Source organism: Saccostrea echinata, unplaced genomic scaffold (genome assembly GCF_033153115.1).
Source record: "Saccostrea echinata isolate AGI-Se365-2 ecotype Australia unplaced genomic scaffold, CSIRO_AGI_Sech_v1 ptg000058l, whole genome shotgun sequence".
NCBI lineage: Eukaryota > Metazoa > Mollusca > Bivalvia > Ostreida > Ostreidae > Saccostrea > Saccostrea echinata.
Window position 1 is genome coordinate 2,621,094 of NW_026889807.1, and position 14,449 is coordinate 2,635,542.

At 32.8% G+C, this 14,449-nt stretch overlaps 1 protein-coding gene across 1 annotated transcript in view; it reads right to left on the minus strand.

The window, feature by feature from the left end:
• Positions 1 to 3,696: 3,696 nt before the first annotated feature.
• Positions 3,697 to 14,449, minus strand: part of LOC133174431 (receptor-type tyrosine-protein phosphatase gamma-like) — a 29,715-nt gene continuing 18,962 nt past the window's right edge. Inside the window, exons 18-26 of the mRNA XM_061309555.1 lie at positions 13,782 to 13,917; positions 13,288 to 13,410; positions 13,114 to 13,171; positions 12,923 to 12,969; positions 12,695 to 12,829; positions 12,362 to 12,481; positions 5,552 to 5,703; positions 4,583 to 4,718; positions 3,697 to 4,317 (exon numbers count right to left, since the gene is read on the minus strand). Coding sequence (XP_061165539.1) covers positions 4,219 to 4,317; positions 4,583 to 4,718; positions 5,552 to 5,703; positions 12,362 to 12,481; positions 12,695 to 12,829; positions 12,923 to 12,969; positions 13,114 to 13,171; positions 13,288 to 13,410; positions 13,782 to 13,917 — 1,006 coding nt within the window. The 3' untranslated portion in view covers positions 3,697 to 4,218. The remainder of the gene's footprint in view (positions 4,318 to 4,582; positions 4,719 to 5,551; positions 5,704 to 12,361; positions 12,482 to 12,694; positions 12,830 to 12,922; positions 12,970 to 13,113; positions 13,172 to 13,287; positions 13,411 to 13,781; positions 13,918 to 14,449) is intronic.

A 14,449-nucleotide genomic window follows, 5' to 3' on the forward strand; every position in this document is an offset into this window, starting at 1 on the left:
ATAGTGTTTCATTTTTTTTTTTCATACAGCGGTCTTTGCACAGTACATTTATGACCACATAAGTATACAGTGCAGGAAACTAATTGTGTTACAGCATCTATGCTGATTTGAATGCTTCCTTTGCTTGCTGATTTAATGCTAGTAATCCTTATCCTGATGCTGTTTTATAATTAGGTCAATGCTACCGGAAGTAGCATCATGCTACCGGGAGTAAATAATGAATTTCAGCATTGCCGTTTAAAGCAATAAAAGTGCCTTTTACAATTATTTGATCATAATATCTCACTATGTATCAATAATGTGAATACTTTAACCAATGTTCTTTCTTTCTTTTTTAATTTTTTACTGAATTAAAACTCATTGATTTTCTTATGCTAGTAGGATAATGCTGATTTTATGTAGGTCAATGCTGGTTTTATCCTTTGCTTGCTGATGCTGATCCTGGTAATGCTGTTTTTTAAATGCTGATGCTGATGCTAGCTCGATCCTTATGCTACTAATGCTTATGCTGATGCTGGTTAATGTAACAAAATTAGTTCCCTGCACTGTACCCCAAAACGATAAAAATTTATTTATGTTTTTCAAAGGCTGTATATGTCTTCTTTTGAGGGACATAAAATAACTGAACCTGAGCACATTGGCTAGGCAAAAGCACAAATCAGTTCAGTATTGAAAAGATTACCACCGGGGGGCGGGGGGCTTGAATTTTAAACTACCTGATGATGCTTCCATATCAATATAAGAAATGGCTTTCTTGTACTTGAGAAGATGTTCAAAAAAATTTCCCATATATTCCTTTTTAAAAATTTGATCCCCGATTGTGGCTCCTCCCTATCCCAGGGGTCATCATTTGAACAAATTTGAATCTACACTACCTGAGGATGCTTCCAAGATATTATCCTATATACAGTACCAACCAGACCCAACCTGACACAAAGCAGTCCCAGAGCAGTCCCGGGGACTGCTTTCTGGGACTGCTAAAGCAGTCCCAGAGCGGTCCCAGAGCAGTCCCAGAGCGGTCCCAGAGCAGTCCCAGCAGTCTCAGCGGTCCCAGAAAGCAGTCCCAGCAGTCCCAGAAAGCAGTCCCAGCAGTCCCAGTGGGCGAGGTTAATTAATTTAATGGGCGGAGCTTACTCAGAATGAGATTACCAATAAACAATGTAACTATATAAAAGGCAGTTGAAATTGATGAGCAATTCTTTCTGAGTAGTATCAACAAATATTTACAATTCTTACGCGACAGTCATTTCTGAACTGTTAAGAAAATCACAGTACACGTATAGAAACAAATTATAATTATTGAATGAAGAAGACGTTCACACCTATTAATAACATGAATATTTAAACACAATTATTTGATATATTAATTTTTAACCAAAATAAACCAATTTCTTTATTTTTTGTGATTGATATTGGTTTTCATATTTATTTTTTTTATATAGAAAATTAAACTTGAATTGTTTATTTTATACCAGAATTAGCTTTAAATAGATAATAATAATTATAGAGCAAGGCCGATTCACATACTATACTCTGAATGCATTTTTCTTAAGTATTGGAGCTTTTGAAAAATTCTTTGTTAAACTTTGCTGAGTATTATATTTCAGTCGTGATTATTTTCAATGACTTCCCAATTTAATTATCTTTAGATTCTCAGTTTTAAGTGTTTTATTATATAAATGTTCGAGTGTACATCTGTAAATCACGCAAATGGAACCCTCAGATTATGTTCAAAATTAATTAATCCCGAAATAAATTTATACACAATTATTGAAACGAAGATTTTTTGAAGGACATAGATTGAAATTAGTGTCAATGTTGACCAGCGTGTTCAGTGATGTGTAACACTGATACCCAAATAACATGCATTGACTTTCTGCTAATTATGCCCAAAGGCGATTGAAACCTCAGGTGTTGACACCATTTTATACAATCCCATTGTATTAACCGGCCAGGTAAACACAAACAAAAGAAATAAGAAACAAGTCACAATTCCCGATATTTTCAAATGTTTATTTTTTAAATAAATGTACTCTTTTAATGACTTGTTTATAAATTAAAAACTAATTCATAAATAAATCCCCGAATAATTGTTCACATTGTTTATGTGACAGAAGAATGGTAGAATAATTTTATTTCATGGTCATTAAATAAATTATTAGGTTTTATTTGAGGGTGGTAAAAAATAGCATGGAGTGCTCTTTTTTAAGCATTGCATTAGCTTTTTCAATTAAGAAAAAAATCCATCCAGTACAGTACGTTCCTCTGAATACATGTATCTTACTGAAATGACAAGTTTGTTTGTTTTTTCTTTTAAATAGTCCTAATGCAAACTTGAGTACATATGTAATTTGACAGCATTAATTTATTAAATAGGCCTAGATAATTTTTTTTTTTCAAACACCTGTATTGAAGTTTAATTGAAGGGATAGAAATTATCCCCTGACTTCCCTTTTTAACTACTTTCATTTTCTTAAAATTAATTCTAGACTACAATTGTGTAAATTTACAGCCCTCTGAAGACATTTAGTAATTACATGTATAACTATTAAACACTTCTCTGCAGAAAGTAAACAAAACAACAACAAGGAGCTGCAAATTCAGAATACACAAGGGGCGGAGCTATCATGTCACTCAGAACCTTTTTCACGCATGAGTGAACAAAGCAGTCCCAGAAATCAGTCTCAGGGACTGCTGGGACTACTGGGTCTGCTTTCTAGAGCAGTCCCACAGCAGTCCCAGAGCAGTCCCATAGCGGTCCCAGAGCAGTCCCACAGCGGTCCCAGAGCAGTCCCACAGCAGTCCCAGAGCGGTCCCAAAGCAGTCCCGGGGACTGCTTTCTGGGACTGCTTTGGTGTCAGGTTGGGTCTGGTTGGTACTGTATTTCTATTTAAGACTTTGATCCTCCATTGTGGCCCCACCCTACCCCCGGGGGTCATGATGTGAAACAAACTTGAATCTACACTACCTGAGGATGCTTCCATATAAATATGACTCAACATGTCTTTGCTGTTCTTGAGAAGATGATTTTTAAAGGTTTTTCCTATATATTTCTATGTAAAATTTTGATCCTCCATTGTGGCCCCGCCCTACCCCCGGGGGTCATGATTTGAACAAACTTGAATCTACACTACCTGAGGATGCTTCTATATTGATATGACTCATTATGGCTTTGCTGTTCTTGAGAAGAAGATTTTTAAAGGTTTTTCCTATATATTTCTATGTAAAACTTTGATCCTCCATTGTGGCCCCGCCCTACCCCCGGGGGTCATGATTTGAACAAACTTGAATCTACACTACCTGAGGATGCTTCCACATGAGTTTCATCTTTCCTGGCCCTGTGGTTCTTGAGAAGAAGATTTTTAAAAGATGCTATTAATTTTTCACTAATTCTTTATTATCTCCCCTTGAAAAAGGGCGTGGCCCTTCATTTTAACAAATTTGAATCCCCTTCACCCAAGGATACTTTGTGGCAAGTTTGGTTGAAATTGGCCCAGTGGTTCTTGAGAAGAAGTCGAAAATGTTAAAAGTTTACAGACAGACAGACAGACAGACGGACAGACAGACAGACGGACGCCGGACAAAAAGTGATCAGAAAAACTCACTTGAGCCTTCGGCTCAGGTGAGCTAAAAACGAAAACGATATGATTTACAGAAAAGTTTAATAAACAATAAGAAATGAGAAAATGACACCGTTTTCCGTATAAAATGAAAAATAAAGTATACATTGCATAGAATAAATATATAACTATTGTATTTTTTAAACGCGTATAAAACAGTACAAAATTAATATATTAATCAAATAAAACTAGCACCACTATATATGAATTACATCAAAATCGTAAGTTATTTGCATTTCATAAAGAGTCCCCAATCATTTTTGATGATAAGATTTTCCAAATTCAAGCAGTTTTAAAAACTGTTAAACTCGATCTCATGAGAAATCAATATTGTTACAGAATCATCTGAGAGATAGGTATGGCACATTTATTTGAGCGCTTTCCCTAATAATAAGCAAAATCCAGACCAGGCTTTATAACTGACCTATCTTTCTTTTTTTCTATAAATATTATTTTTTTATTGTTAACATATGAATTTGCTAAGAAAAATTTAAAGTAGTAAATACAGATAACATTATCCAATAAAGTTGGAGCGCTCATGGATTCTGTTAAATAGTTCAGTTTAAAAAAAAAATTAAAAAAAAAAAATTCAATCTTTTCAGTTTGCATAAAGGTCTTCTTGTTTTTCGTTTTTCTCCACAACAATCTCTTTTGTTGAAAATCTTCGCAGAAGTTTGTAACATTCCTCAAATTGTTCCTACAAAAATAAAATAAATCTTTCTTATCAAATGATGCCAGGCATTTCCATTTTGTGGCCGTAGAATGAAACACATAATTCCAAATCATGTACGTGCCCTCGCAAAAATTCAATAATACACAGGTAATCAAACTAAAAATAAGACTTTCTTAACATTTTTTCATAAATAAGTTAATATATTCTTTTCAAAATATGCTTTAAGAAACTCTCTTCTTGTCTTTAAGTTGATTTACAAAGATGCTGAAAAAAGAGAATTTTTACTCACATATTTTAGCATTTCAGAAGGCTGCAAAACATGTAGATATCTTGCCATGAAACACACGTCTGTTTCTCCATCGAACATCAGCTGATACAGGGAATTTAACACTACTGCTGCCATCAAAACATCAGTGTTGTTATCTCTAAAAAAAGGTGTTTAAATAACATGAATAATCATATTAAATATCCTTTGTTGAAATTCCATTATATTCACATTAGAATAACTTATCAGCTATTTTTAGCAGTCTTCGATTGGCTTTTTTTAAAAATTACCCTGAATTTTTTCACAGAGGCAAATACAAAAAATATGTCGTAAAAATAAGAAGGGAATGAGAAATAAAAAACAGCTTTAGCAAACACTCCATGTCTTTCTGGTATATTTAAGACCCGTCTATACATTGCACATTAAAAAGTTCTGATTTTGTGGTATTTTAATGCAGATGGAGTAATCTGCCCTTTGATCAAAAGTAATATATTTTGAGATGTACATTGTGTTACATTATTTGTAATCAAATCAAGCATTAATGACATTTCATAGGCCAAGATGAAAAGACTGAACACTTCATTTGTAGGTATTTTGCCCTATTAAGTAAACAACAGTGATTTCTGTTCATAGTATGTCATTATCTTTTAACATTTTCTTAGGGGTAAATGCAAGGTACCTTATATTAAAAATGTGACAGATAAGCTCAATAATTACACCTTTATATACTATACTTTTCTCAGTGTCCAATAAATTATTTTCCTATAGTGGATGGGAAGTCCACTTCTTAATACGGAGAAGAATTTTTTTATATATATTTTGTTTGAATATAATCCAAATAATATACACACTTTTCATATTAGCAGCTACATGTATAAATACATCTTAGACATCTAGTTCTGGTCGCAGCTACTTTTTAAATACAGATTCAGTTGCATAAATGTAAAAGCAATTTACACAATGTTTGAAATATAGTAAAACATGTAAACGAACTCATGTATAATCATGATTGGCTTCTCTCTGTCCAACGGCATGCTCGTTACGGCATCTATGATATCAGAGAGTTGTGTCGTGTTTGAATAAACCGATTTTTCAGACTGCATAGCCTGCACAATTCTGACGTCAATTTCTTCATCATCCCCATGCTTTGAGAGAAATAGAAAAAATCCATATAAACATAAAAAGCAACAAAACATACATAGAAAGCTAATAAGTACATTAACCTAATATATATTCCTATAAGGTGCCACAACAAAGAATTATGGACGGTGAGTTCCTCCGGAAAAGAGCACTAAGATATAAAGTCAAAAGTACAATTCAGTACGTTTATCAAAGAGCAAGAGCCACGAACCATCAAAAATGGCCCTGTCTCAAAAATTAACAGGTTGTTGTCAATTGATAGTGAAGACTTTTAGCTTTTCTTTGCCGTTTTTCTTTTTTCGATATCGATTATATTTTTTGAAAAAGAGAATCTGAAGTATGATAGTGTTTTAAAGGAAAAATGTTAGTAGAACGTCATTTTCTGTAACGTAACGTCGTAGCGCGAAAAAATACTTTGATCGATTTTACATGTATGAATATGTGACTTTGAATTAAAAACTAGTACTAATATTATTATATTAAACATCATAATTAATTTAACACTTTTTAAAGGATTTGGAACTTGATTTTACATTGCCGTCTTTACATGTATGGCAACCTAGTATTTACATGTAACTGATCGGATTTTATAGATACATGTAGTAAAAAACTAGAGGTACTGGAGTACTGGGCTCACAAAATGATACCCTGTCTCGCATACGTTTATAATGGCAAAGTCCATGTTTTGCTATGGGAGACCCGAAGTATGTGTCTGATCAAAAAGTTAAACAGGAGGCGCACAATGGCACTTGCAACAAAGATTCGTTAAAGTATCATTAAATCTTATCCAGTCGTATAAGAGGAGTTGCAGATTAGAGATGTGTACCCTAAAGCGTATATATACCCCCCCCCCCACTTTTCAGGCGGGGGAGGGGGAGGGGGGTATAATAATCTGTGTGACTGTCTTGGTATTTTTTTTTCTACCTGGTTCCTATGTGATATAATACTAAAGAGGAACATTCTATTTATATCCCTTCAACACATTTTTGAGCGATGCTTCTCTCCTAGTTACCGGTAAGTATTGATCATCATAAACAATATACGACAAGCTTCAAATGCTGATAGTCTGTCCGACTTTGGTTTCCGGATTTTTCTTTACAGGTCTGCAGGTATAAAGCTGATCTTTGGCATGTGCGTCCAGGCACGTAGTATCGTTTTTCAAAGTTGGGAAGGGGGCAGTCAGGAAAAAGTAATTGACAAGATAACTGAAATGATCTTGAAACGAATGTTTCTGAACTAAAGAGCTCATTATATTTATAACTGGATAGAAGTTAAGTTGCAAAAAGTTTTATTTAAATTGAAATAGACTTTCAATGCGAAATCCTTAGATCCTGAAATTGCGAGTTTTTAACATATACTTGTAAAAGATCTAAATTATTTGGAAAAGAGGAGGAAGAAAAAAGTTGGACGGACTACTAGTAATCGATTCATGCATTTGTAACAATAATTTGAACGTCGTTTTCGATACAGAAACAGGGAAAATTTTAGATTAATTGGAAAGGGATTTCGCAATTTATCAGAATGGTTTAATTAGTAAATAGAACTCAAAACATTATAGCCCTAAATAGAGTTTCTTTGGAGTAATATGGAATACATGTACGTTTCAAAAAATATTCTTAAGAAAAATAAATTTGTTAAAAAATCACTTGTCACTGTCCATTATTATATATTTAACGGTCTTTGCTACACACACCCTTTCTCCTGCAAAGTGTTCGAATATTTTTCTCCCAAATATACTATCTGCGAGGATTTGTAAAAGTAGAAGTTTGCAAAAATTCTATGATTATTTTCCATGTAAATGTACAAAAAGATTAAGCATCAGCAATTTTTCGTTATTATCATACGTAACCATAATGTAAAATCCACACTTTCGATTTCATTTACACATTATGGTTTTTGTTTATAAAAAGAGTAGAGCTGCATTGATATTGCTGATATGTGGGTCACTATCTATACTACTATATTAAAATAGTAGACTCGAATTTTTGGCCTTTAATACCGATAAATCGGAAGAGTACCGTCTTTTATTTGATATATTTTAAACATCATTGGTACTTGAAGATTACCAATTTGTTTTTATTTTTTCTCAATTAAGCTTCGCTAATTAATAATCAACGAAAATTCCTCAAAAAAATCCGGAAATCATCTGGATTTCTTGGATTTTACAATCTTGCGCGTGCGCATTACATTCACGCTAAATCACGGTGTTCAAATCAATCTCCCTTGCATAGTTGTCGTTCGTTTCTCTCTTATACACGAATGTATGAGCCGTTGGTCGAGAGTGTGTTCAAATCAGAGAAGACAAAAGTATATACTAAGTAGATATATATTTGTTATTGTGTAATTTCTCTAATAAGAAATCATTAATGTATATGAACAGAATATATAGCAAATTTCCAATGAAAATTTACGCGTATTTGTCATAGGCGTCGGAACCGGGGGGGGGGGCTAGGGGGGCTTAGCCCCCCCCCCCCCACTTTTTTTTGCAAAGATAGGCTTAATATAGGCATTGAAAACTGGGGCTTACCTTTTTTCGTTGCTTTAGCTCCCCCCCCCCCACTATCAAATAGCCACCCCACTTTCAATTTGCTTCTGACGTCTATATGTTTGTATTATCGTAATCGTTTCTGAGTTTATATCCATACAAATGTGATATTGTGGCCACGTGGGTAATCATTCGCCATCTCGGAGACACATTTATTATATGTTATTTATATCTCTGGCCATCTCAACGGAGGCAAAAAGCTCATGATCGTAGGAGCAACATTAATGTAACTACCCGATTTATTTTATCCCTCCTTTCTTTTATGCTTTTTTGAGGGGAACTGAAGGGGGAGGGGGTGTTACAACTCCAGTTAGAATCACATCTTAGTGAAGTAGGCATTCTTTTTCCGCCAAAAATTACAATAACTACTATATAAAAATTATAGACTCGAATTTTGGGCCTTTAATACCGATAAATCGGAAGAATACTGTCTTTTGTTTTATGTATTTTAAACATCATTGGTACTTGAAGATTACCAATTTGTTTTTATTTTTTCTCAATTAAGCTTCTATTTTTATTACTTTTTCTATGTACTAATTCAAAGATATTACATTAATTTTTATCAAAACAGACAGTCTTTTACAGATTATATAACCTGTCTATTACCTTTGTATATATAAAGTATATGTATTAGCAGTGCTTAACTCTTTTATTGTTGAGGTCATATTTTGAAAAAGTTGAGACCTGCAGTGTTAAAATTGTTACAATTTTTTTTACACCTTTTCTTTAATAACTGATTGTGTAAAAATACCAGCTTAGCACAATTCTTCATTTTCATTACTTTGCTTGATACATGTATGTATCAGCAGTGTGCTCAACTCTTTGCTGTTGTCATATTTTCAATAAACATCGATCCATAATTTCTTTTATTAAATTTGGAAAGGTGAAATTTATGTAAGCTCCGGCGTGATTCGAACTCAAGACTTGATTTATAGCTAACTGGTGGTCAAACCCATTCTGCACTACGCCGTTACGCAACAATTAAAAAAAAACAAAAACAAAAACAAAACAAAACAAACACAAAAAAAAAAAACAGAATTATATTAACATTCATTGTTTATTTCAAAAATACCTTACAATATGAATGTGTCGATGTATCTATTTTGTAAATGTCCGATATGCACATGGATGCATTCATAACAATGTCAACCCGTGCACGCACGGGTCAAAATCTAGTCATAAGTGAAAAACATGTACAGGTGTTTATTTGTCCTACAATCAGCGCAAGATTGATTTTACTCAAGAAAAGCTTGCTTAAAAAAGGTTTTACTCAGAGAAGCAATAAGATTTGCCCTTATATATATATTTTTTTCAGTTTTCTTTATGAATTTTTTTCTTTTTCGTGAAAAGTGGCGCCGCCACACCAGGTACCCCCCCCCCCCCCCTTGAGGAAAAAATATGAGAAGTAGGAAAGTCTTAAACAATTTTCAATTTCTAGATTGAATTCTATTAATTAACAATAAAGAAAGTTAAATTCAAGACTACTTTTGAGAATAAACTGAAGATAACTACATTAGATGCAAGTTTTGCTGTCATTTGTTTGTAATCCCCCCCCTTTTTCAATCTCAACTGGAATCTACCATTCTACATATCATGATACTAATACTATAGTAGTTAATACTGAGGAAGGAGGTACTATACCAGAATAAGCTGACAAAAGATTTAAAAAAAAGTAAAAATTATTATCCAAAAAAATTCTACTTCGTTGGCCAGGGTTAAAAAAAAAAACTGGCTATAAACAACTTACAACCATACCTTTCAAAGAATATATTCCCAGTTTATTGTTTGTTTTTTTTAAAACACATTCTAAGGACTCGATCTCTCTCTCTCTCTCTCTCTCCATGTGTTTTCACGGTGCTGAATTCTTAGATAAAACAAATCCGTATTGTTATAGACTATAATAATAAAGTCGCAATGAAGAATTGATGACAGATAAAAACTTTAGGGTAAATTATATGTATTATACTTATTTATTTATTTATTTATGTTTTGTCTAAATAGATTTAAAATCACTACCCCTTTCACTGACTGACGATCTGAAGCATAAAATTGTGATAGTTAGGCCTACAATGAAACATTTGGAGCACAGTACAAAAAATGCATAAACATTTTATACTGATTTCTAAGATATCTGACATGCATTTAATGGATTTTTGCTCACTGGGGGTATATCTGAATTATGTTTCACAAATGATTACAAGATCAATTATTTGTTATATGTATACATGCATCAATATCCTCACTAATACAGACATATTAAAAATATATATTATATGCTATGTTCTAGATCACGGGCGCGGGTTCGTCAAGTGCAAGTGTTTTGACGAAACCCGATATCGGTACAAACATACATGTATACTATAATTATACATTATTTTGTATCGGCTTGTATAAGCCATCGATATAACTGAATCTTATAGATCCTCCTCTGAGATGATTCTTCTGCATGTACACTAAAGGGTAAATTTCGGTGCGGAAATCTAGATGATTATCTTAATGCGTATACTATTTTTTTTGGGGGGGGGGGGTCATTTCTTTTCTTTTCTTTTTTTAAATTTTCACTTTGGACAGCAAGCTATGTCATTATTATTTCTCTTGTTTTACAAAGGTCTAGCGTGATATCTTTGTTACTTTATCTATTAATTTATTTACAATTTAAGTCATGCCTGTTAACACTGTAAACAACAGTATTTTGAATTATTTCAAAGGGGGGGGGGATAGGGGTAGTAAAGAAAAACACCGTGGCGGAATTTCTGAAAACTTATAATTTGATGGTATCATCCAGTTGGGTTTAAATCATATAAATAGGGACAGTATCTTAATTTCATTATTCGAGAGCGTTAAAAATATTTCAGCAATATCCCAAATAATTTACAGCCTTTATTACGTCACAACTGACGTATTACTAGTAACGTCATATTTAATGGACCTATTCATAGTAAAACCATAAGTTTTTCCAGATATTTATTTCAGAAAATGTACATATTTGACTCTTCTTCACATTTAGCATTTTAAATGAACAATAGACTGATTTTCTAGTATATTTTGTGAAATTTATATTTTTTTTTATAATTGCATGAATTAAATGTAAACGATTGATTCACAAATTAGCGATTATTTGATCCATCAAAATTTAAATATAAAATCAAATTTCATATTGGCTACAGCCACGAACAACAACGATAATAAACATAAAGATTTGTATCGGCGATATCTATATCTATGGGAAGTATAAAAGTTGTTCTTGACTGTGGCCACATCTAACTTTGGGAAAATCTGTCGAAAAATCGGCATTTTTTAACGTTTGTATGAAACCGTCGCATTTTCCAACCGTCGCACGTGCTTAATGGCGCATTATATAACGAAATGAGTTACGTATGGAAAAGAAATATGTTGTCCTCTAACATTTAACGTATAGTACTCTTCTTGAATCGAAACTTTATTCTTATGAAAAACACAGGGCCAAATATGATGGTTCGTGGCTTTAGCTCTTTCTGTTATCGTTGACATTATATCAGCAAAAACCGGTCCATATCTCTACGTATAACACCAACCAAAGCCATTACTTTATATAGTTTCTACACAGAATTTATTGGTTGAATTGATGAACGGATAAACAAAAAATCATCAAAAAGAAAATAATATGAGAGCACATAAACCTAGGGAAGGAATTCATAGATTTCAGATTAGCAAGACTCGCATTGAAAATCAAGTGTGGATGTTAAAAATACTGTACAGAATAATCAAGTTCACTTAACATCTAAGAATAAATGGCAATGAACGATATTAGAATTATTTGCAATCTTTTAAGCAAATATATTTACTCTTTAGGGGTTTCTTTTCAGAAGAAAATAAGATACATTAAGTGCTAATGTTAGATTATTACTTTGAATTTGCAACTTAATTTTTATTAGATTGATCCATTATTTCTTATCTGCATTTAAATTTCAAGTATGTCCCTGTACTATAAGATGTACCGTACAATCTGCCCAATCGGACTTGCGCTGGGACACAATTCTTTTTGTCAGTATTCACAGTAAAACGGATTTTACAGGTGTCGGATTGGACATGTTATACTGTACTTTACTACTGTATTATACTGTATATTAGTTTACCACCTGAATAGTAATCCTTGTCGTAGATATTCTTCTACAGAGGCTGACTACTCTGCTCTTTGTCTTCTTTACAACATATCTACCGATGACCAAATCATGGTCCTCTGGAATCCATTGTTTTGTCTTGAGAATAAAAGAATTTAGAACTAGAATTAGGAATTCAATTTTATATATATTACTAACCTGAACTTTGGTTTTCAAATATACTTGTAGTAATGAATAACATTAAAACATGTACCAGTCTATGGATAAACTGACTAAGCAGACAGAGAAAAAAAGCAAAGATATAAGAAATGAATAATACTAAATGAACCATGAAAAATGTTTAATACTTACTGTAAGTTGCTCATCCAGAGAATCTAAGGTCATGATAACAGATGGCGAACAGTCCGTTAATATTGACATAAACTCTGAAACTTCTTTCGCTTTTGGATAGTGACACACCACTATACCCTCTTCCAGCCACACAGACTAAAGGTAATATATAAAGTGTGCTAGGAGTCCACAAAATGTAGTTAAATACCATTAGAATTAAAGTCTAAAGTTAAAGCTTTTGATACTTACAGGATATTCTGCTACAACCAATGGTTGGTTATCCATCGCATCGTGTTCTGTAGTATTGAATGAAAAAAAAAAAAATAAAAAAAATGTTTAAAACAGTTTATCCTGGCTACTGAGTGATATGATGTTAAAACAAATTCTTATATCAGTTTTAATCTTTGAACACTGGTATAGGAGCTGAGTGACATCCTTACCCTCTGCAATGTTGATAGCTTCATACTGCCTTTGTTGTTTGATGTAATTGACGAACTCCTGAAGAAAATAAAACATAAATGCTTTAATGATACATGGAGTGTAAAACATGCAGATAATTGCACAGTCTTAAATGAGCATTAAGCCCAGAATGCAATAGATAAATGTTTACTTACTGTATATTCCTTGTGTAGCGCATCTTTGTCGGCAGTGTGATTGGCCAGTTTGTCTCGTGTGACCACGTGACGTGGAAAATTGAAATATTCATCTAAGCACTTGTAAACGGTGATATACTGACCCTGAAAATAGAGATAAAAGTGAACTGGAGTTACATAAATGAAAAAAAAAATACATATAGCATTTTATTCATTCTTCGAAACAACATAAACCACATTATTGGGTATATATAACAAAGCATTGCATTTATTATTATCATTTACAGAAAACATATAAATGAAGAATATTGTCTAATCTTGACGACACAGAACTATTGAACTTTTAGGCTAGTATTATAGAAAATAATGAACTATTTGCCAGATACAAAGAATTAAATTAATGAAGCTATATTAATCATTGTTTTCGATTCTCTTTAATCATGTTCGACTATAAAACTATACAGTTATTGACTTAAAATCTGTAACAACACTGTGAATGGAAATATATTCAATACCGATGTCTGAATCATATGCATTCTCTCCCTTCTCATGACGCTGACGTATTTAGTGATATTCACACTTCCTGTCTTTAGTCCATACTGTACGAGAGCATCTATAGCAATAAACGTACCCGTTCTCCCTACACCGGCGCTAGAAAAATCAAAAGTTTATAAGTACTAGAGAATGTATTCAAATTAAAAAAAATCAAAGTACTGAAAGCTCTGGAGAGAGCTTAAGAATGAAAATAAAAATGAATATGAGTCTTCCATTCACAAGGTTTTCAAAGGAAACTTTAGAATGTGTTCTGAGATATTTGTATTCATTTAATTTCTATAAAAATACGTGATACTGATTGGATAGGATAAAAAAAAGACTTTTGATAACTTTCGTTAACTGCATCAATAGAATCTGAAGTTCACTTGCACTTAGCAGGCGGAACTACTTTGGCTGTCCTTACATATGTCCGTTTTCAGAGTACTTTGTGAAAAAAAAAAAAATAAACATTTTTACCTTGCTTTCCTTAATTTCAAAATTTATCCGTTACGCTTCTGAATTATTTTCTACTTTGTTTCTTTTCTAATTATCCCATTTTGCTAAACAAATCAGATCGTCTGCATGACAATAATACCCATTTGGATACAGCAAAAATAATACCGAATGAATTTGTTTAGTTTTTGAATGT